The sequence below is a fragment of the Cyprinodon tularosa genome, unplaced genomic scaffold (genome assembly GCF_016077235.1).
Source record: "Cyprinodon tularosa strain WSP-4 unplaced genomic scaffold, ASM1607723v1 ctg278, whole genome shotgun sequence".
NCBI classification, from domain to species: Eukaryota; Metazoa; Chordata; class Actinopteri; order Cyprinodontiformes; family Cyprinodontidae; genus Cyprinodon; species Cyprinodon tularosa.
In genome coordinates this window covers 1,003,110-1,027,274 of record NW_024038983.1, presented here as the reverse complement: position 1 = coordinate 1,027,274, position 24,165 = coordinate 1,003,110, and the positions used below count along the sequence as shown (strand labels likewise).

General features: G+C 39.1%; 1 protein-coding gene across 3 annotated transcripts in view; it reads right to left on the bottom strand.

The window, feature by feature from the left end:
• Window positions 1-1,953: 1,953 nt before the first annotated feature.
• Window positions 1,954-24,165, bottom strand: part of ptpn4a (protein tyrosine phosphatase non-receptor type 4a) — a 101,795-nt gene continuing 79,583 nt past the window's right edge. For 2 of the 3 annotated variants that reach the window (XM_038290256.1, XM_038290257.1), the window contains exons 12-27: window positions 23,434-23,606; window positions 22,669-22,737; window positions 19,435-19,572; window positions 17,973-18,134; window positions 10,632-10,791; window positions 8,704-8,787; window positions 8,533-8,589; window positions 8,293-8,449; window positions 7,612-7,778; window positions 7,430-7,520; window positions 7,253-7,314; window positions 6,979-7,125; window positions 5,927-6,055; window positions 5,309-5,457; window positions 4,100-4,235; window positions 1,954-3,606 (exon numbers count right to left, since the gene is read on the bottom strand). In XM_038290256.1, coding sequence (XP_038146184.1) covers window positions 3,238-3,606; window positions 4,100-4,235; window positions 5,309-5,457; window positions 5,927-6,055; window positions 6,979-7,125; window positions 7,253-7,314; window positions 7,430-7,520; window positions 7,612-7,778; window positions 8,293-8,449; window positions 8,533-8,589; window positions 8,704-8,787; window positions 10,632-10,791; window positions 17,973-18,134; window positions 19,435-19,572; window positions 22,669-22,737; window positions 23,434-23,606 — 2,250 coding nt within the window. In that variant the 3' untranslated portion in view covers window positions 1,954-3,237. The remainder of the gene's footprint in view (window positions 3,607-4,099; window positions 4,236-5,308; window positions 5,458-5,926; window positions 6,056-6,978; window positions 7,126-7,252; window positions 7,315-7,429; window positions 7,521-7,611; window positions 7,779-8,292; window positions 8,450-8,532; window positions 8,590-8,703; window positions 8,788-10,631; window positions 10,792-17,972; window positions 18,135-19,434; window positions 19,573-22,668; window positions 22,738-23,433; window positions 23,607-24,165) is intronic. The other variant, XM_038290258.1, reaches the window with a different exon arrangement.

The following is a 24,165-nucleotide window of genomic DNA, read 5'->3' as shown; positions in this document are numbered from 1 at the left end:
TCCCTTTTATTTTAAAGTTGTTTTTTTTTCATATACAACATTGTATTTACATCGTCTAGTAATATTTACACAAAATGAACAAGTGGCACTGTGTCATTAGGAGTTCTCTTCTTTGTTCTTTACAGGTGTCATTTCCAAAGTAAAACAAAGATAAATTGAGAATAAAAGTACTTATTTAAAATGCTTTACGTCTCTTAGATTTGCTTTTTATGTTCAGTAGCACTACCTTCCCACCCAGCCTCTCTACAAAGTGCTGTCCCCTTCCACTAACCAATTAAAACTGATATTAGTTTTTTTTTTTTTTTCTACAAAAATACAACAAACGTAAACACCTCCCTACATGTCGTCTCTCCCAGACTTGGATCAATCAGTACCTTCAGCTACCACTTACGTTATAAACTTACGACTCCCATCAATCTATAGAGGTTTTCCCGCTCTTGTTCAGTTTGTTTTCACGCTGATTTGCCAGCTTTAAGCTCACACACACACATACACACACATCAACAGAAACAGTTAAAACCAGTTTCTCAGCAAGTCATCGATTGCCTGGTTTAAAACTGAGCTGTGCTTCTGGACCCACCAAACTCTGCTCAGATGCGTCTTTTGCCTTGAGGCCAAGCAGAGAGAGTGGGATCTGTGTACAATGAAACAAAAAGAGAGGCATCAGGGTGGAAAAAAAAAAAAAAAAAAACAGGAGAATGGATGCTGTGTGGGCTATGAAGATGACTGAGGGAGAGTGACACACTAGAGAAAAGCTTAAGAAATAAATAAAACTGGAAGAGGATGGCAGCTCTTTGTTCATCCCCAGAATTATGATTCAACTCTGAAAAGGAAGATTAAACAAAGTAAATATTTTATCAACTGAAATGGATTTGGATGCAGTTAAAACTTCATGCATACATTAGAATACAACTGAGAAGGAAAGGGGGAAAATGACGTACAGTACCTAGCTTAAAACATTACTACGTTCTAATTTTTTTTCTTTTCTGTCCAATTCATAACCACCAAACTCAGTGCATTTGGTATTTGATAGGATAGAACAATACAAACTGTGCATGGTTTTAAAACCTAGAGAACTATCTGAAAATAAAATCAAGGAGGTGCCTATTGAAGAAACGTCATCAGACGCCCTGTCTGCAAAATTTGAACATTTTCTAAATGTGAAATAAAACCTAATTTCTCATAGTGAAACATGGCAGTAGCAGCATTATGCTGAGGGGCATGTTTTAGTTCAAAGCAGAGAAAAAAGAGAGTCTGGACAAAGCTGATGTGGAGATGGATGGAGTTAAATACCTTCACACAAAGACAAAAACTCTTAAAAACATAGAATCTGTTCCACAAATGGAGCTTCTTCTCAAAGCCCATTGATGCTCAACAATGGTCCAGTCAAAGTCTGAATCCAAATTCAGAACCAGAGTCAGAACTTAACAAATGATCATCATAGACTCTCCCCTCCACTCTGAGCTTCAGCTGTTTCAAAAAGAAGAAAATGGGCAAATAGTTGGAGGCGTACACCCAGAAGACTTGCTGTAGTAACTGCAAAGGAAGCAGATAGTATTTGCTCTGAAAATAAAAGCCCCATTGCACCAATCTATATCACGGTGAAAAAAAAACCATGCATCCTTTACCTTCAGCTTTTTTATTGCTTTTTATTGTAATGTCTATACTTCATATTTATATTTATCTTACCATTGTTACCTGTCATGTCCCGCACTTTATGTCAGTTTTTTAAATGTCAGTCTTGTATATTTGTATATTGTAGAGAGTAAACGTAATTTCATTTCCCTTGTATGTCTTGTACATATGAAGAAAGTGAAAATAAAAGACTTGACTTGAGCTTTACAATCACATTTGTTTTGGTCTAATCTGATCAAATATAACAAAACACACTGAAGTTTGTGGTTGTACGAGGGATAAAGCTAATAATAAAAAAAAAAAGATATGTTTATGTTGTTTTTTTGCTTGTTTTTATGAGGGAGGACACAGATCAACACAGGTCAGACTTTTCACATCAGGAGCTTTTTAAAGACTTAAATCAGCTAATTATAACACCTTCTGTCAAAGCACAACAGAAAAAACAGCAAATACTGATTGCATAAAACTCGTAGCAGCTCTTCAACCGACCCTGAAACAAACAAACAAAAGCATGAAATATATGGAAATATCCGAGATGTAAACTCATTCTGATCAGATAGAAGACGTCTACTGGAATGAGACAGGGCTTTACTGTTCGTGTCTGGCTCAAGGACACTTCAGCAGGAACACCAAACAGACGGGATCCCAGGTGTTGAGTTTAGATTCTAGTTGTGGAAACTGTTTTTCTGTTTGTCTAAGCCTGTTAAGTTGTATTGGATGACTGAATACTGCTGGGAATATTTGCAAAAGTGAAACAGAGATCTCCAGTAAACAAAGGCCCTGAGGATTACAAACTATGAGTATGTGTGTATGTGTGTGTCCAAGCTACGAAAACCACAGCACGGAGAGCGAGTAAGTACCTAGCTCACCACTGCGTGGAGGAAAAGAAACCAGAAAGTGCTTTCAGCTGTCCACCTGTGAGTCTATGCTGTCAGAAACGTAGACAAGAAAGCGGAGAAAGATCAAACCACATACAATAAATTAAATCACTGCGTCCCCCCCGCCACACAAAAAGCCAAAAAATAAAACAGAACAGAGCAGGAGTAACACTATATCACTAGCTAAGATTGAATCAGGAGAGCATCAAGCCCTACACTCATACAAACAAACAGAACATAGAGCTTTTTTGTTCAGTGGACAGGGTTGGACACAAACTAAAAACACAATAAATACTCTGAGGAACAAAAGATAAGATTTCTCTCTTTATCAGATAAAAGGACTTAGAAAAAGGCATGTCCACCTGGCAAACTTGCTCAGAAGGGGACAGGGCAACCCTTTGGGTAAGAAAAAAAAAGAGAAAGAAAACGGTTGGGGAGCTTTTCATCCACTGGGCAGCCCTTCCCCTTTAGACTTATGGCACTACAGCGATTTCCCAATCCGTACTTGATTTTTTCGTACTGTTTACTGTTTTTTACACCTGTTTTCTAACCCTGATTATAAAAACACGGCATCACTGTACCTATTCAACACAGCTGGATTTCTTTAATTCTCGTTTTTGTTCATCATTTTCATTTCTGTTTGTCAATTTTTTTCCATTTTTGTCAGCATAAAGTGCAACAGTGCTTCTGTTTTCTCCTCGTCCTGGTGACCTCCACGCTTAGGTCAAGGGTCAGCAGGAACAGGATCCGGATCTGGATTCACGCTGGTCTCGCTTGTCACGCTGGTGCAGCTGGCGACGCTCGGCTCCTCCTCCTCCTCTTCCGTCACTTCCCCCACGTCCAGCACCTCCACTTCCTCATCGTCCTCCTCGTCCTCTTCGTCCAGGCCTCCCTCCAGCAGCTCTACCACAGCCGCCTCTGCCTCGTCCTCTACTTTCTCAGTCTCTTCTCTGTCCTCTTTCTTTTTCTTCTCCTCCTCAGCCTTTTCCTCCCTAGGCTTTTCCTTATGCTGGTAGACGGCTGGTGCTTGAGGCTTAAACAGACCTTCCTCGTACACTTTCAAGATGGCCTCGCACACAAAGCGATACTGGCTCTGATAGGGTAAAAGAAAAAACAGATGAGAACATTTTGAGTGTTAATCTGATTCCAGGGTTCCTACATGCTTTTATTGTAACCTTTCCAGGATTTCTAAAAAAAATTGTCATTAAGGTTAATTTAAAAAACAAAGATTTAATTAAAATTCCTATGAACTTTAACAGGAAGCAGGGTTGACATATGGTGCAGGTTGGCACTTTTGAAGAGAAGGGACAGATGGACGAAATATAGAGGGAAGGGCACAAAAAAGGAAGGAAGAGCGGCTGGTGATGATGAAGGATTAAAGGAAAAGGAACACAAAAAATGGGGGAAGGACTAACGGCAGGGAACATAGAAGGAGAGAAAGAAATGAACACAAGACAGAAAATAATGGTTCTATGATGCATTGAAAGAAAGAACACAGATTGGAGGAAGGTAAGATATAAGGTAGGCCGAAGGACATATGAGTAGGAAACAAGGAAGGATTGGAAGCCGCTAACTAGTCTACTTACAGGCGTTTGTATCATCATTGCCCTCTGATCTCTCATGGTTCTGACAATATCTAGAGGATGCACAGGCTGACCGCACTCCATGAGACACAGCGCAGTCTCCATGGTGATAAGAACCCCTGTTCGACCAATGCCAGCGCTGAAACAAAACAAAACAAAAACAGGATGTAAAGAAAATAAACATGTTTAATGTTCTCTTAATTTACTTAAGATACAATAGAGAAAAACATTTAAAAATTCTTCTTAAAACAAAGCTAAACTTAGAATGAAACAGCAGTGGGTGAAAATCAAAAACTGTACAAAGACAAGCTAGCATATGGTAAGACAAGCTATAGTTGCTAAGTGATTTTTCTGTCTTTCACGCTGCAGTGAACTCTGAGTCTGACTTCAACTGTTAATAAGAGACAGCAAAACTTAAACTATCAGACCAATGAGCGCCCAAATCACCACAACTCTAAATTGAGGTGTTTGCAAATATGCTGTTTGGTTTCCTCCTAACAGAATGTATAATGTAGACACAATGTGGTGCTGTAATCATTTCAATAGGACAATGGTTAAGAAGTCAGATTAAACAAAGCAAACCTAAGTCATGCTGCTATGTTGCTTTTAGATTCTCTACATAGAATTGCCCTTAAAATCAACATACTTATTTTTGCCCCGCAGACTCTTCAGGTTTATAAACCATGGCTGTCCACTGAGAAAAGCATCTAGGCGAGCTTTAAGCTCATGCAGCTGGGATTGTGGAAGTATATGGAAGTGATGTGGCTTTCAACTTGTATCTGTTCTGTTTTAAGTCATGAACTGATGTCACCTGGAAGTAACATTCCCTATAAACAATCGTCCGCTTGAACAATGACTTCATTCAAACTTAAAGGTATGGAGCTGAATTACTGCGGTTCGATAAGAAGCCTGTGCTTACTTCCTGAGCATATGAGACTTCCCAGGGTCTCAAAAATGTCCAAGACGCCACTGCATCCTTTAAAAGTATTTGCATAACAAATTACTGTAGCAGTACTTTTTAGCTAATTTTCTCTTTAGACTTTGCAAACAAAAAGAGGGGGGCTTTATGTTTTATTTATTGTTCTGATTTAAAACATTAGGAGTCCTTTTTAATTATTGCTCCTTTAACAGCTGTTGCAGCTCACATGTGTTTGAAAGTGTCTCTCAATGCCATGAAAAACTACTTGTATGTTTAAAATAAAACAATTGTACCTGCAGTGTACCACCATCGGCTGGTCCTGTCCAGCCCGTTTGCTTCGTACCAGAGCTACAAAGTCCAGGAAATCAGTGGAGTCATCAGGAACGCCGTGGTCGGGCCAAGCCAGGTACTGTAGCTGAGTAAGTTCTCTCTGCTGCTCACTCTGAGAAAAAAAGAACATTTAACAAATGATAAATGACTTCATATATATAACAGTAATCCTTTTTTTCTGTTTGTCTTATATGGAGAAGAGTTTGAGTTTAACGTTTAGGACCACATCATTGAAGCTCGAAGCGCCTAAACATGCCAACAAAGCCAACTTTTCATTAACATATTCCATAAAAACAGCAAAAAATAAGTAAATATTCCTCCTACTCCTCGCTCTCCTCATTAGATCATCTTTTCTCTGTATCTGCATTGTGACTGAATGGGATGATTGTGTTGTCATGGCAACCAGAACCCACAGCATGAAGCCGGCGCCTCGGCGTGGGGATCCAGAAAAAGAACAGCCCACACTGGTCATAATGGCAACACACCTCTTCGGGGTCTTCAGCAGGGTGAGAGTATCTGGAGCCTTCTCGACTCCTTCCCTAGATGGTTTAATCAGTGTGTGTGTCTGTGTGTTTGATTACCTGTGTGTGATTGAGCGTCATCTCTCGAACCAGGAAGGCAGAGTTGCCCTCTTCGTTGTGGCACGTGACTTTGAAGTCTCCGTAGGAGGTGCTGCTGTCTGGGTTGGGCCAGTACTGATGACACTTCACCTGCAAAAACAGAGGATCCTGCAGATCAGATCTCTCTCTAAGAGCTTGCAAAGCTCTGCTTCTGGAGCTTTCTTTGTTGTTATGTAATGCTGGTTTCTGTCTTTCACAAGCTGCTGTTTAAAACTGAATGAATGAATGAATGAATGAATGAATGAATGAATGAATGAATGAATGAATGAATGAATGAAGAGAATCAGGGACGTTAAATGTCTGATTGACATGATTTTCACATAAAATTTCCAGGATTCATTGTCCTTTTTAATCTGGTTTAACAGTCTAAATTAACAAAAACAAGTCACTGACATATTTCTACATGAGACGGTCTTTATAATCAATGGTTAACAGAAACGGAGGTCTTTTAGACAATGGGATAGGGGCGAAAATCAAACCTATGATGGCGATTCGATTTAGTATCAATTTCCTGACCAAACTATTAGATCATGTTCGATACTCAAGAATACACCACAATACGATACAATTCGTATAATTGGTTAATTTTCTTTTTTTTACCTTACAGGCTAGAAAATTGTAAATATATCAATGAAAGCTGTATTATTGTTATGCATTTTATTTGAGAAACAACAGCAAATAACAGAAGTAGAAAAGTTGTACTCCCCCTAGGCCTATGAAAAACCTCATTCACTGAAAAATAATAATGCCTCTGTGTTTACGCAAGTGTGTGTGTGCAAGCGGAAAGACGGTAGTGGCTAAAGGAAGCGTTGTAGGAGGGTTTAGTGCCACCGCAGCAAGGGAGACAGAATTATGTCCAGGAGAAAATGGATAAAAAAAGAGTGAAGGAAAAATAACAACAACCATGAATCGATACTCTTGCGGACGTGTCGATGCATCGGATCGTCGGCTGTTGGATCGATGCATCGATACTAAACTATTATTACACCCCTATGCCTGGGGATATAACTTACCCGCCCTCTCTCCACCTGTGTGGTCAGCATGACCACCATAGACGAGCCCTGCTCCCAGGTCATTCGCCAGAAGTCAGGGCAGGTGTTGGGCAGTGGGCCCTGGCATGCGATGTAGCGGTTTATCAGGCTGGATGCAGGAATCTCCATCTGCACAGAGGGACGTGTCATATATCAGATAATGTCATCACTTTTTTATCTTTATCACAGGTAAGAAACACTGAAGCTTTAAAAGATAAGGAAGGTCATGCTTCTGATTAAGGAGAAACAAACTCACATTGATGTAATTTGCATTGATGTAGTCGTCCGCGCTTCTCAGTACGACCCGTGTGGCATCATCTGTGAGCGGAGCGCAAAAAAACCAACAGGGAACAGGGAGATTTAGATTTCATGATGAAAGGAAGCAGGAGAGAGTGTGAATAGAGGAAACATGAAGACACGCGAGGTCACGTACATGGGGAGATGTCTCTGTAGCGATTTTTGGAAACGTTCTGAGGTAATTTGGCACACAGCATGGTCATCCCCGGCCTCTTCCTGTACAGTTGCTGTGGGACCAAAGATGGAGATCATCAGGGAGATAAACCTTTTCCTGTCCGATTAATGCAGTCAGTCAGACGGAGTGAATTTCCTCCTCACATCAAACTGAGCCAGTATGGCTCCACTGCTCAGGCCTTCCTTTAAAGCCATCATGGAGTCCTTCAAGGCATGCTGGTCAAGCTGGGTGGGATCCTGCAGGGATTTCTCTGGGATGTACTGAAACTCTGGCTCAGAGTCTACCTTCTCTTCCACTACATCATAAATTGCTGAAAGACAAGGAGAAAACAAATCACACAACTATTTCCTGTAGATTGAGACCTCACTGAAAAAAAATCAAAATCTAAGTGCATTTGTTCTTAAACTGAGAAGGTAAGAGATATTTTGCCAATTGGTTAAGACAATTTACACTTAAAATAAGAAAATGCAATTGTATTGTCTTATTTCAAGTGCATTTTATTGAAATATATCATTTTAAGAGTAAACATACTCATTCCATTGGCAAATCATAGGATAAATACACTTAATTTAAGAAATTTTAACTTATTTCTAGATCGTTTTTCCAGTGCTGAGGCTAAATTTTCTCTGGGTTTGAGATCAGAGTTTCATTATCACTCCAAAACATTTGGGTTGTTCTCTTTGTAAAATAATTGAGGTTATGCTTAGGGTTAATTTCTTAAAATGCTGGTTTAATAGTTCTGTCCATTTTTCCCCCTGCTTGATGTTTTCAATGTTATGAGGTTTGTATTTACTATCAGATTATGTTGCATCTTAAGAACTTACCGTTCGGCCTGACCAGTAGGATCAGCTCTCCAGAGTGGCTTTCACAGCTGGCTTTGATGAACATTACCACCTGGTCATGAGTGTGGTCAGAGATGTCCCGCCCATTTATAAGGACCACCTGGTCACCTTCGTTAAGGCGAGGCACGCAGAGGTCGGCCTGAAGAGGCAGACAGGGATGAAAGGGAGATTTTATTGATCGGAAAAGCAGCAGGTGTTTGAGAGGCTCGTTCTTTAACTTACTGAGGTACCCGGAGCCACTCTAGAGACAATGATAGGCATCTTCTGGTCAGCTCCACCCTGGAGATAAAAACTTATGTTAAAATCTAATAACTAGCACAGATTTGCTTTTTGTTTTTTTGAAAGGCTGCAGACTGACGGATGAACCAATGAACAGCTGAATTTAAAGCTCACCTTCACATTGAAGCCAAAGCGTCCGTGTTCATCCGGCCTCATCTTGATGAGAACCAGATTATCATGCGGAACGACGCCGTTAAGCTGAAAGAAGCCATTAAAAACACAATCGAGTCACATTTGTATCCAGCTGTTCTCCTCCCACAGATCTGCATCATAACATTTGTTTCTGACAAATGTGTTTTAAACTGAAACATCAAATATTGAAGACGGGAGTGAGTTGACCACCAGGGGGCAAAAAGTCACATAAAGCTGCAAATCCATGTGGAATGACCGTTTTATAGCAGAAAACATTTTCCTTTTATTCTTTAACAAACACTATTAAACATCATTAAAACTATTTGAAGCTAATATACCACTATGATGTATGACTGTTTAAAACTAATTTCTGCTACAAGAATTTCAGAAGGCTTAGGGTGTTTTTTATGCAGTTAATCTGGGACAAACATCTACCATAAAATGCAGACAAATCGTTGATCAAACATATTTGATCATTGGAAACTTTTCATTTAAAAAAGCTGTTTTTCTCTGATCCTATTAGTCAGCCCATAGAGTAAGAACTGCCCGGCCGATTGGTAAAATATTAATAAAGAAGTAAAAAGTTTCCTCTTACATTTATATTCAATAAACTAAAAAGAAAAAAAATAATCTTTATAATAAACTCAGACTGAACATTTAAACCTAGGCTTGAGCATAATTAAAAAAAAAAGGTTTCTTATTTACAATTTAAGTTTACATTGTTAATTCATTATTTGTCTTTGATCTATCATCAGATAGTGAAATGTGTATTTTTGGATTTTTTTTTTTCATTTTTTACAGAACCTGAACCAGTTCAAAATAAAGCTACGTCCACTTGAGGGGCTTTGGATAGAGATTAGAAATTTTCATCTTAAATGCAAACTGTACATATATTTTGTACAGGTTTGGATTAATTACCGTTCAGAGTGGATTGTTATTCAAAGAAATTGTATTTCTTGGGTTTGTAAACTTCACTTAGCAATTGGCTCTAAGAGCAACTCCACTATTTCTGGAAATGGAGGCATCTCTTTTGTTTCCTATCTTTTTCTACTGGATGAACAGATTTATCCAGGTGTGCCTAACCTCAGTAACCATGGTGAGACACACCTGGATTAATCAGTTCAGCCAGTAATGAAAGACGAAGACAAAGTAGTGGAGTTGTGCATAGGGTTCATTACTCAGTTGTTAAATTAGATAACTATCAATTAAAGCATTGATTAATCAGGATTAACCAAATAAATTGTTTTATCCCATTTTTAGTCATACAAGTTGATCAAAGTGTGGGTAAACTTTAACTTAGAATCAACAACAGTGTCCAGTTTTTATGGTCTAAATATGACACAGAAATTATTTTCCGTTACAGACTATTTAAATTGGGAAATACTAGAGAACATTCCTTTCAGGAAAGTCTGATGTGTTCTAATCTATAAAAGTGATGAAACGGCTTCAAAAAGTAGGTGCTCAGCTAAGCTTGCCAACATGTATAGTTTGAAAAGCTTTAAACTAGATAAACTATGACTTAACTCAAACTGTTTGCTTTGTTCATATTAGACTAAGATTGAGCTTTTCCTCCAGGAAAATGTCTGCGTGATTCTGGTGGAAGACAAAGGATGGAGATGTGAAAAAGATCCCCTGTTTCAACTCTTAGCCAAAAGAGGAAATCTGTAATTTTATGGGACTGTTCCTCTTCCATACAGAACTCTTATTAAACAGGAGATCATCACTGAGGCACACTGAGGGGGCAATAAATTAAGGCTTTTTTTTTTTAACCAGTAATTCTTTGTAGATTGCTTTTCTTAAAAGATATATATTTTTTTTCTGTTTCTTATCTGTGAGATCATGATACTTAAAAGAAAAGCTAAAGTGATTAGCATCCTCCTTATAGAGACGCGTTGCCTGGGCTTACTGACCGTGGTTTTGTCGGCGTTCACAGGAACGTCGTACATCTCGTTGAGGTGGTTGTCCAGGAGGCTCTGCTGGGAGTGAGCCTGGATGATCTGGCTCAGAGTTTTCCTGCTCAGCTGCTTCGGGGGCAGAGCTGGAGGTTGGCCATCCATCCCATCAGGAGACCTGATAAAGAAGACAAAAAATTAAAAACAAAACAAAGTTAGATTCCACTGAAAGACACAATAACAGAGGAAATAAAGAGCGAGGTCAAAAAATGAACATTGATCGATGGAAACCTGAATTTTCTTGTGCATGATGGTAGAGTCTGTCAAATTTACAGTATATAAAAAAATATGCTGGAAACTTGTTTTAGGGGATAAGTACAAAAATATAGATAAGTATTAGAGGAAATAAGACACAGAAAGGGGTAATAGAACGGTTTGTCCCAGGGCATTAACCTAAATAAAAAGGCAGCAAAGAGAAGGAAAACAACCATCCCTCACGCTCCATCTCCATCAGGCCGACAGTAAAAGACTGTTAGTGCGCGCAGGGAGGGGGGGACAACATGGTCAGTCAGTTAAAGCTTTCAGAAATGTCTAGCCTAGCTTCTTTGTGGGTAAAAGCCTGTCGATTCAGCCAGTGTGTGTTTCTGTGTCGGAGAAAAGGGCTACGAAGCGGCATTCCTTGGGGGAAGGGGGCATCAGTCAAAGAGCATCTCGTTTGTTTTGGCTGCTGCAACTGGTGCCACTTTGTGCCTTAAACAGACACACATGGGTTGACATTTACTACGGGTCAAAACCAGGTCAGACTGAGACGGTGCTTAGCGGGACGGAGCCAAGATGGCACATCCACCTCCTTTGCTCTCATCACTTCGACATGAGGCAGAGGCTTGTAATGGATCAGCAAACATCTTTATAGCTCACATCTGCTTTGTGAAACAACTCGTAAAATACTACAAAATATTTATATCTCAGTGAATTCTTCTGTTCTGCTCATTTATGCTTAACTGTTCTGATCAAACCTGTTTATGTGAGGACTATCAGACAGTTATTTTAAAGTTGATCCCATCTATTCTGGGGAATAAGCTTTTCAAGGCAGTTATTACCCCTTTAGATGTGATAAAGGGTTGAACCATCCTCGCCTTACAAACTAACACCAGAATTTGTCCTGATTTTTTTTTGTCCTGATTTTTCCTCCAACCGTCCTGAATGGACTAGCTTAAGTTTTAGGGCCTGACATTTTCAATCAGGAGAGTTACATTTCCATTCGTGACAACATTCATGACTGGACAACATGCACTTCAAATCTTTTCAAATAAAATGTTACATTTTGCTTTCTTATGTAACTGTAAGGCTTTGACAGCTCACCACATCAACCATAGGCCCATGATCACAAATAATGCTCTTGAAGAATAGACACGTTTAAATTTACCTTCTTTAGGACACCAGTTATATAAACAGTAGATTAGCACCAGGTAAGCAGTAGTACTCGTAAATCGGGCGATTTTCACGTCATTGGACTCAATGGGGCTGCTCAGTGGCACAGTGGGTAGCAGTGCTGCCTTGCAGCAGGAAGCTTCCGGGACTTTGATTCTCAGTGCGGGGTCTATCTGCATGGAGTTTGCATGTTCTCCCTGAGCATATGTGGGTTATCTCAGGGTACTCCGGCTTCCTCCCACAGTCCAAAAACAAGACTTTTAGGTTAATTGGCCTCTCTAAATTCTCTAAGTGTGAGTGTGTGCCTGAATGGTTCTTTGTCCTGTTGGTCTCTGTGTTGCCCTGCGATGGACTGGCAACCTGTCCAGGGTGTACCCCGCCTCTCCTCTGTAGACAGCTGGAGATAGGCACCAGCACCCCTCGCAAACACAATAGAGTGTGACAGAAATGGATGGATGGCCACAACGGCCGATCATTCTGAGTACCACAGATTTTAGGGTCACAGTATTCGTCCCATTTTTTCCCAGTTTCCTCTGACTGTTGAACCATTAACTTTGAGGCTTTGTTTAGATCTTGGGATGGTGTGCTGGTTTTATAGATCTTACTGCCTTCTTCCCTTTTGAAAGACAGCTTCTATTGCAGGGGTTTCTGGATTCCGCAAGACTAGTAGTGATCTATGTCACTCATGTGCAATATTTTTCTCTCTCACTGTGCAATAACACATGTACGGAAGAGGATTAGGGCCACTGAAAAAAAAAAGTTAACTGATTTTTAAATTTTATTTCAGTTTAACATGGGAAAAAAAGTCGGAATTCTGACTTTTTTCAAAGAATTAAAGTCAGAATTCTGAGAAACAAGTCAGAATTCTGATTTTTTTTCCCATATTAAACTGAAATAAAATGTAAATCAGTTAACTTTTTTTTTCAGTGGCCCTAATCCTCTTCCGTACACATGCCAACTACTGTGTAGTCCGTGTAATTTTTTACTTATTCGTAATAGGTCAGTACATCTCTACAGTACAAGTGTAATAATCCAAGTCAACTATTATCTAGTTTTTCCTTAGCGCTCGACTGGCTCTACTGTGCAGATATTTTTATATCTACAGGAAACATGTTTCAGGACATTACAACTTTTTTCATCTTGCTTTAACTCTGTGTACTCTATATAAGCTACTGGAACCAGAATTTCCCTGAAGGAGTAATCCCAAGGGATAAATAAAGTTCAGTCTAACTCTATGATATAAAAGATGATTAACCTGAAAAAGAAAAATGTGAGAAAAAGCAAAAACAGGAAAAATTTGGAAGGGTGAAAAATCCTGTGGTTAGAACTTAGCAATATGAGAAATTGATAAACAAGTCAATTAAAAACCCAAATGAGCTCTGAGTTTGTGGTAAGAAAATCAAACCCAACGATATCCTTCAAATAATACAACAAACACATTTATGCACATTACTTCGAATATCAAATGTCCCCAAATTCAACTACAAACGCAGCAACATATGCAGAATATTGCATTAATGTCAGAGTGAATTGCAGAGTGTGCAACTGCTTCTACTGCAGGAGAACCGTCAGCTCACATCAGAGAAAATCAGAGAAACCCTTTGGGAAGATTTGGATTATAGGCCTGAATAAAGTGGTGAACCAGGAAATCAATCAGGATTGTAAAGCTGCAGTTGCATTTTTAGTTTTTGCCATCATGAACATAAATTGTCAGAGGAAAAAATGCACCATTACTATATAATCTGCAGCAATCAGATAGTCATTATGAAGGAAGTGGATTGGGAGCAAATCTTTTCCACAGATGCCATAATGGAGCTGGTGAAAGATAGACATTAGAGCCACCAAAGGCTTAGAATATCACTAAAAGTTCAACTTATTGCTTTGAATCCATTTCTGGAGATTACTATCATGACAACAGAATCATCCAATATAGAAAAGAAGCAATGGTGGATTTAAAAAACCATAAACGCATCTGTACAGACTTGTACAGGTCAGGAAAAGGGCCACTAAAAACACTGCAGACTGAAACTGTTTAAACTTTTACATGATGTCTAAAAAAAGCGCTATTTGGAAAGCAGAGCTAACACAGAGACAGCGTCGTTCCCCAAGCTATCAGTCTGATAAACCCCTTACAGCCAGAGCTGTCTGCTACTAAACTAAACATCACAACCTGCCTTTCCTTTATCTTTCTGTATTCAAATTTACAGAACTGCAACTAATGATTTTTTCTAACGGTTCAATCTGTTAACCTTTTTTTTTTATTATTATTAATGAATCAATAATCAGATAGGAAAAGGGGTTAGTAAAATTTGGCTAATATTTCTTAAAGGAATAGTACACCCAAAACATGATTAGCCTTCATTTTCTACTCACCCCCATGCTGAACAGCACTCTGGAGTACTTTTTTGATATCTCAAATGCATCTGGAGATCTGGAAGGCTTCTTGCTGTCTGCTGACATTCAAATAATGGAGGTCTATGGCGCACGAGGCAGAAAGGTCCATAAAAGTCCACAAAAAACGTGTCAATATTCTTCCATACTGCTCGTCCAATGTATTCCAAGTGTCCTGAGTTGGTAGCGTCCATAATTTACTCGAAACGAAGTCCTTTAGAATGTTTTTAGAGCATAAACAGTAGTGTACAGGTGCTGGTCATAAAATTAGAATATCATGAAAAAGTAGATTGATTTCAGTAATTCCATTTAAAAAGTGAAACTTGTATATTATATTCATACATTACATACAAACTCATATATTTCAGATGTTTATTTTGTTTAATTTTGATGATTACAAATGACAACAAATGAAAATCTCAAATTCATCATATCAGAAAATTAGAATATTACTGAAGACCAATAAAAACAAAGGATTTATAGAAATGTTGGCCAACTGAAAAGTATGAACATGAAAAATATGAGCATGTACAGCACTCAGTATTTAGTTGGGCCTCCTTTGGCCTGTATTACTGCAGCAATGCGGCGTGGCATGGAGTCGATCAGTCTGTGGCACTGCTCAGGTGTTATGATAGCCCAGGTTGCTCTAATAGTGGCTTTTAGCTCTTCTGAATTGTTGGGTCTGGTGTATTGCATCTTCTTCTTCACAATACCCCATAGATTTTCTATGGGGTTAAGGTCAGGAGAGTTTGCTGGCCAATTAAGAACAGGGATACCATGGTCCTTCAACCAGGTACTGGTAGCTTTGGCACTGTGTGCAGGTGCCAAGTCCTGTTGGAAAATGAATCTGCATCTCCAAAAAGTTGGTCAGCTGCAGGAAGCATGAAGTGCTCTAAAACTTCCTGGTATGTGGCTGCGTTGACCCTGGACCTCAGAAAACACAATGGACCAACACCAGCAGATGACATGGCACCCCAAACCATCACTGACTGTGGAAACTTTACACTGGACTTCAAGCAACGTGGATGAAGTGCCTCTCTTCTTTTCCTCCAGACTCTGGGACCTTGATTTCCAAAGGAAATGCAAAATTTACTTTCATCAGAGAACATGACTTTGGACCACTCACCAGCAGTCCAGTCCTGTTTCTCTTTAGCCCAGGCAAGACGCTTCTGACGCTGTCTGTGGTTCAAGAGTGGCTTGACACAAGGAATGCGACAGCAGAAACCCATGTCTTTCATACGTCTGTGTGTGGTGGTTCTTGAAGCACTCACTCCAGCTGCAGTCCACTCTTTGTGAATCTCCCCCACATTTTTGAATGGGTTTTGTTTCACAATCCTCTCCAGGGTGCGGTTATCTCTCTTGCTTGTACACTTTTTTCGACCACATCTTTTCCTTCCCTTCGCCTCTCTATTAATGTGCTTGGACACTGAGCTCTGTGAACAGCCAGCCTCTTTAGCGATGACCTTTTGTGTCTTGCCCTCCTTGTGCAAGGTGTCGATGGTCGTCTTTTGGACAACTGTCAAGTCAGCAGTCTTCCCCATGATTGTGTAGCCTATAGAACTAGACTGAAAGACCATTTAAAGGCTTTTGCAGGTGGTTTGAGTTAATTAGCTGATTAGAGTGTGGCACCAGGGGCCATCAATTTTGAACCTTTTCACAATATTCTAATTTTCTGATATGATGAATTTGAGATTTTCATTTGTTGTCATTTGTAATCATCAAAATTAAACAAAATAAACATCTGAAATATATGAGTTTGTATGTAATGTATGAATATAATATACAAGTTTCACTTTTTAAATGGAATTACTGAAATCAATCCACTTTTTCATGATATTCTAATTTTATGTCCAGAACCTGTATAGGATTTCCAAAAAGCGCGCGCCTGCGAATTCACGAGCCTACGGAAACCGCGGCAGACCAAACCAGATGAAAGTGCGCATTCAGCGTCTGCTCTTGATAATGCTGTTTACCTGTGCAAAGAAAGAAACAACGAAAGAAAAATGTCTGAGGACTTCAGTGTTGAGGAAGAGCATGAGTTCTTTGCCGAGCTGAATGCGCACTTTCATCTGGTTTGGTCTGCCGCGGTTTCCGTAGGCTCGTGAACTCGCAGGCAAGCGCTTTTAAATTCCTTGGCTTTGATCTGTCACCATTATGCCGACTGAAAATTTACGACACAGACGGCTTAAGACCAGTCTGATCTGCTCCAAATTTACAGTTAAAATCTAAGAAATTGGACATATTGCCATTAATTTTTGACTTTTTAATGATTTCAGTAAGGGAATAATTAATGTTAGGTCAAGACAATCTTTGACAGAAAATATACAAGATTATTTCTACCTCTGCCAAGGATGTGTGAATAAATCCTTCATAATATAGTTCAGTTTTTACTGTGCATCTGAATGATCTCACACAGCCTTTAGCAAAACATTTGACAACCTCACCTTAAGTTTAGCTCATAGTTATTTTAAAGTTTTAGATCAGGGAGATTGGAAGCTGTTCCCCCCTCCCAGAAGTAATTGCGATGTATAAGGCCCACAGCTTTACAGATCCTCCGCCGTGCTCAGCAAAGCTCTTTCTTTTTATCAGCTTTGAAACTCAATCGCTAGGTTATTTTATAACAGCTGCTTAGTTCCCTTCAAAGCAGACCAGAGTTGGTTTCCTCAGAGAGTCTATTTCATAAAACTTTATAAAATTTTTATAGAGACTCAGATCATGTCAAGTTTTATTACATCAACTTGGGAGATTGCCAATTATTACTGCACTGTGTTAGGACAATTATTTCCTAATATGGGATCTGTTCTCTACCCCTTGGAATAATTTTACCGAAATACATTTTTCTTTTCTTTCAATACACTCAGTGTCAGATTCTGCTTCCGCAATAGGAGCTGAACGGGGGTGCTTTACAGGGAAGAGAGCAGGTGATTATGTCATATTTTAGCTCTTAGTTATGACCCACTAAAGTTTCAGCGACACTTTGATTTGACTTCACCGCTCTGAAAACCGCTGCATCGGCCCAGCTCTTTAATTTTTTACACCCACAGCAATTTGGGACCTTAAAAATCTTTACCGGATATTTGGTAGTGTGCGAGCTGTTGGGGATGTGCAGCAAGCCCAGATCTTCTTAAGTCCTGTTGTTCAATCTCCTCCACCCTGCTATGCTGCTATAAACACATTTTACAGGCTTTTTCAAAGGGCTCATCTTTCCAATGGGGCAAGCTAAATGACACCAAGAGAGGGTGTGAACTGCTGGGAGACGCCACAGACACCGAGAGACGTTTAAAGGAGCAAAAATAAACCCGTCAGCACAGACAGACTGACTAACACTGATGAGGAAAATGTAATTTGCTAAATTAAAGGCTGGCTGTTCTGGGGAGATGTTTTATTTATGAAGCAGTGAAACTATGATCTAACTAATCCTTTGCCAAGTCAAAGCTGACGTTTATCCCCATTTAGAAACTCTGTTTTGAAAAGAAGAGGTAAAGAAAATGGGACAAATGAAATTATTATCAGAATGAGCAAAAGATTAGGACTGACGGTGTCGAGTCCAGGCTGATGCTGTTGGCCTGCGTGGACGACGCCGACTTGTGATTGGAGGAGAAGACAGGTAGGCTGGGAGAGGAGTGGATCACGTGATCAACCAGGTGGCCGACCGACGATGGGCGTAGCCGTGTGCCATCTTGTACAAACAGAGAGTTCCTGACAAGAACACGGAAAGAAATAGTGTTTACTTTCAACATGAAGTGAGTCTTACCTGATTACATGTAAGCTCAAACAAACTGAAGAGTCCAAAATCTAACATTGGAGTTTTTTAGGTTCTTCTATTAATTTGGGGTTTTCTTTTCATTTTAATGCATCTCATTTCAGAGATATCATTGGAAAGGAAACACAGGTGGGGACAGAAAAAGAACCAACACTGGAGCAATGAAACCCTAAATATTTAGCCAGAGCAACAGTTTATGTCAGTTGAGGTCAAACCTTTCTTCAAATATTTAATTTTTTTTTATAAAATTTCTTACCCCCCCCCCCCCCTTTTTTTTTATTATCTATCAATATTTAATTGTAACAGCAAGATTTCATGTAGTTCAACTAAATCGTCAAATAACTTTTCGAGAAGAGATCAGTAAAATCATCAAAGATCCTAAACATAAGAACGATCTTTATTCCGTTATTTTAGGACAGGATTAATGTTTTCTTATCTTTTGGGGGGATTGCTTCTTCAGACTAGTATTATTTTAGGTCTAAAAAATGTGATTGAGAAGTTTTCTCCAAGACTATTTTCCAGTGGAGGTTGCTGGATGCGTGAGGTTGTGTATGCAGAACTCCGATTAATGCAGAAACCTGGTAAATAAATGGGACATTTTTTGGTTGTACTTGACATTTATTACATTTAAAATGATTTTATTAGCCTGTGGAAATGCTACTCTAAACGATAACAATAATTCCCTTTGGCTGCCTGGGTTTGTGGGTCAGAACTGTGGTCATTCAATGGCTCAGAGGGCAGCTAACAGTTCCTGGGCTGCACCCAGTTTGGATAGAAAGATGGGAATGTGTTTAAATAGTCTAGTGAAAGTCCAGACCTACATCCAATTAAGAATCTGTGGCCGATGTTCACAGACGCTTTTTCACTGTGAGGGAACATCCTCTACTTTCCAAAAAATAAAAGTCAAAAACGAGAGTTTCTGAATTGGAAAAGCTGGTAAATATATATTCAGGTTTTTTAAGGTTGGTTTAAAAAAATATTTATTCATGAAAGCTGTATAGATACACACCACAGTTTTAATATTTTAATTAGCTGAAAATTATCAACAATTTTCTGTTTTCTCCACAGTTGCATATCCCTTTCTGTAGGTCAATCCCATATAATCCTGATCAAATCTGTTAAAGTTTGTGGTTTTGATATAAAAGAAGGAAGAGTTCTAACGCATATACCTCTGCAAGGCACCGTATAACTAAAACCATCAACAAAAAACATGATTTCAGCTCTGTTATAACTCACTGGTTAGGAGTTCCAGGTGGGGAACGTGTGGGCAGGCTTTGCGTTTCCAGTCTCTCGTCTGATAGGCTGTTCCTGCTTACAGACTCCCAGTCAGTCCCGTCCATTAACTTCCTAGCCAGTGGCTTGCTGGGAGACCTGCTCGGACCAAAAAGACATTCTGGTTACAACCAACCTAAAAACAAACGTCTTTGTTTTGAACACAAACAAAAAAAAATCTGCCACATTTCACATGTAAAATCCTAATAAGCTTGGCACCTCTTTGTTGAGAACATCTATCAGCTGCATTGTTGTACAGTTTACACAGCAGGATGTTATAACCACCACTGAAGGCACCAGTGGGGAACGTTTTAATCCAAGAACACCAGCTACCAGTGGTGAAGATAAGGAACTTTACATCTGCTCCTCTGATCGTCAATACAGGCATCCCCCCAGACCTCTTCATTCTCTTTACCCATGATTATTCTGACATCCAACCCACAAAAACTGGTTGTGAAGATTCCGGACCACATGGTGGGTCTGGTATCTAAAAATGACGAAATATATCTAAAATAATAAACTATTAAACGTGAAAAATATCTGTGTCTACAGACTGAAGCTCTCCTTGACGGATAATGAGCCGTTGTTAGATTTCTATCAGATTAAGCTCTAAAAAGCTCCAACATTTAGGACAGGAATAATTGTAAAACATCACTGCTTTGTCCAGAATCTGTTAAAGAATACTAAGGGAGAGAAAAAATCCCTCTTGCTTTGAGTCAGAGTCTATCTTGTCTTTGTCCTTCATTATTTGTTTTGATATCCAAACAACAGGACAGGTTTAGACTCCCACAAGACATCAGGTCAGCAGAGAGGATTATCAAGGTTAACTTTCCCTTCATCCAGGACCCCACACATTCTGGACACTTATTTCTTTACTTTTAACTTCAGGATGGTTTTCAAATCTGTAAACTCAAGCTGTGAAAGTTTGTCCCTCCACACTATCAATCGAATGAATATGAAACAATCATCACATCCATATCAAGACATTCTGGTTACAACCAAACTGAAAACAAACGTTTGGTTCTTCCAAATGTTTCCAATTTTTTTAAACCTTTATCAATACAGGTCTCCTTTTTGGGATTCAAGTTCCTTTTTACAAAAGAGACATCTTTAAAAAATGCCAACAAAATTGTGCAAACACAGCTATAATACAGATATCTACAAAGTTCAGATTGAACAAGCAAATAAAATATAAGAGTAGCTTTCATAGGAAGAGGTCTATCATTTATTTTAAGATGCTGCTCTGATTGTAAAACCAGAGCAAACAAACAGTCAAAGTAACATCCCAGAGGATTCAGCGTCTTGGGTTATAGAAAAACGGCTACATTTCTATTGTTTATACACAAAAAAATCTTATTTTTTTTTTATATTGAACTTAAATTGAGATCATATTGGAACCGAAGTCAAACTCCTTGTTGTGTGGAACAACCTGACGATGAAGTTTATGGGTTAAACATGGGCAAGACTGTAACTGGGACTCAAAAAAAAGGCAAACCACAAATGCCAGTGCTAAAGAAGCTGGCTGCTCACAGCGTGCTGTATCTAATCAAATTAATGGAAGGTTTCATAGAAGGAAAAGGTATGGTTAAAGAAAGTCCTCTACCAACAAGGACAGCCAAAGCCCAATGAGAGTTTGGACGAGGCTCACAAGTTGTGCACTCTGGCTGGAGTCAGGGCTTCAAGCATCAGCACACAGACGTATCCAGGCCATTGGCTTCCTCTGACACATTCCTGTGTTTAGCCGGCTCTGAACCAGAGATAATGTCACAAGCTTCTTACCAGAGCTCAGCATTCGTGCAGCATTTCCCTTTTCTTAAAATGGAAGTATGTTTTTATTAGGCGGACTATAATTATGTAACAGTGAGTTTGGGTTCCTGAAATGAAGCATCTGAGAATCTTTGTGAGTCAAAGCAAATATCCCAATCAGCAGAAAAACAGCTTAATAAGACGGAAATTAAATTGTGAAATGATCTAGATGGGGCCCAGAACTAAATCCCAAAGAAAGTCTAAAAAAAAAAACTACCTCCAAGAAGTGCTGCCAAGGTGCATTCCCTACAGTTCTCATCGGATAGCGGTAGCTGCTTTATGTGGCGTATTACAGTGTGACACACTGGAGTGGTTTAATTAAACATGAAGGATGTAAATGTGTTGAAAGTTCCTAATTTAAACACAATTTTTGGCCCTTTTTTAGAAAAAAACCCAACAACTTTAACCCCTAGAACCCTACGGACCCACCGGTGGGTCCAGCTGCCACGTGACCTCGTAATTTTAACAAACCCCCAGTATTGATGTAAAAAACACATTTGGCACAGTTTGGTGACATTTTTGGATAAATGTGCCAAAATGGCCTCTCCGCCTAAGAAATTTCTCACTAATAGCCTACGATTCTAAAATAAATATGATTCATCTGATTGGGTCCAAATTTGGTATATTTTTACACAACATTTAGATTTAAAAGTCTGTACTACTTTTTGTGCTATAAATAATATTTTGGTAGTGTTTTGCAATGTTGATTTCACAGAAACTTTTGGCGAGGTTCAAAAAATGCAAAATATTTTGTATTTTGTCCCTAATATTTCAGGCAGGGTCAGAGCTACAATGGTGCTGACACCAGAAAACCATTCTATGACATCTTACCTTTACAGACGTACCAAAAGTTTCTTCTTAAATCTAATAGCTGTGAGGCAATAAGTGATTTACTTTTGTGTTTATACCCCCTGAGGGTGTAAGAGGTTAAAACCCTCCAGGAACAGAGAGAAGATATGAAAATTCCTTCTCAGACTCGGCGAGGTCTGTGCTGAAATGTGTCAGTGGTGGAAAATGCATAAAGTCCTTAGACTTGATAAAGCGCTATATAAGTATAGGCCATTTACCATTTAAATAGGAAGAAGGCTGATGAGGGCTGATTGGTCTATATTTAAAAAAACAACATTTTTTCCTAGTATCAGAGATGAGAGTGGAGGAGGAAAACATGATGTTTAAAGTCTTGGCACGTTAAGAGGTTGGGGAGTCACACTGATGCCCTTCTCACTGATTGCATGAGTCATGCTGATTACCTGAGTGGAATCGTGGATTGATGAGACGTTAAGAAAGCAGGATATGCCCACAAAGCAAAGGTGAGTACAGTGGAGTTGAGTTGAAACGTAATGGAGGAGGAGATATTCCAACTAACCACCAAGGACACAATGTTTTTACTACCTGGCAAAAACTCTGTCCTTGATCCCCTTCTCCTTTCCATACTGCACAGACTGCACTTCTGTCCGCCCACTAAAGAGAAAAACAACAATTATTAGTGATTCAAAATATTTAATAGTGTTAACTCATCTCTGATTATACAGAATAATTTAATATGACAACTGATAGTCCCTTAGATTTGTATAAATATTTCTGGGGGGAAAAAAAGGAAATGAAACCAAACAAAATCAGAGCAAAGGACGCAGTTAGTCAGATAATAATAACTGAAACACATAATATCCTCTTCTCATCTGTGATAAAAACAGCAGTGACTCAAAAGAACATCTTTATAGAGAAGTGTGGAGATATCTCCAGGGCAAAACCACATTGGAGTCAAACATCAGACAAGGCTCGCTCACGTTGCATCACTGCCACTCAATAATACATCACAAGACTCCCTTCATGTTTTCACCAATGCATTTCAGAGAAAGGAGAACTAAAAAAGGTTAGATATGAAATGAAACGCTTCACATGGGGGGGGATTTACCTGCGAGGATAGGAGAAAAACATTTGACCTAATGGATACGAGTTGTAACTGAAGGGGATAGGAGCAGTTTTGTTACTCTGTGAACTTATTCTGAGATTTTAAGAGGAAAAGGTAAACAAGGTCTGGAGAACATAGATACTACATGATGGGGATTTTAAAGTAGCAGCATCTCAAACTACAAAGAAAATATGATAAAAAAAAAAAAAAACAAGCATCATTTCTCGACTGGGAGATCCTCTCACCAGTATCTGAACTTGGAGCCCAGGCTGAAGTAGTGAGCGAAGAAGTTTTTCTGCGGCGGTATGGGCCGCTCCAGCCTGAAAAAAGTGTGGTGTTCCACGCAGGCCTTCCACAGGTTCTTACACGCCCGGTAGTTGACCATATTGAAGCCCAGCAGAGTCTCCCGGGTTTCCGTCTGCACGCAAAAGGAAAAAAATCAGTTACTGAGTGGCTAAAGGGATAAACTGACTGATGATGGTCAAAATTGACAGACTGATGGATTATTGCAAACACATAGATGGAGGAACAGATGGCTGGATTTAGAAACAACTCCCTAAAAATAAGTTCAGGTTTATGAATCGAGATATCAATGAAAACCAGAAAAGATTACAACATCAACATTAAAGTATTTATTGAATACTTTTTTTCTTATATTAACTCCAAATTTCACTGAATTAAAACATAAATAATAGCCTAAAAACTGAGCACGTGTTAAAGATATAGGACATAGTTCTCCATTTCTCTATTTAGTGATGTAAACCTCCATTGATTTTATATGTATGGACGATTTATCTTTAAATTCTGTTATATTTAATACCTTCCACTTCATATATTGCTAAGCAGGTTCAGTTTTATAAAGCAATGCCTTCAAAGGCTGACACATGAGTACATTTTAAAGGTAAAAACTTCTCCTCTGCTGTAAAAGCAGCAAAAAGCCAGATGGTGAATTATTTATGTTGCTACTGTTGGGCTTT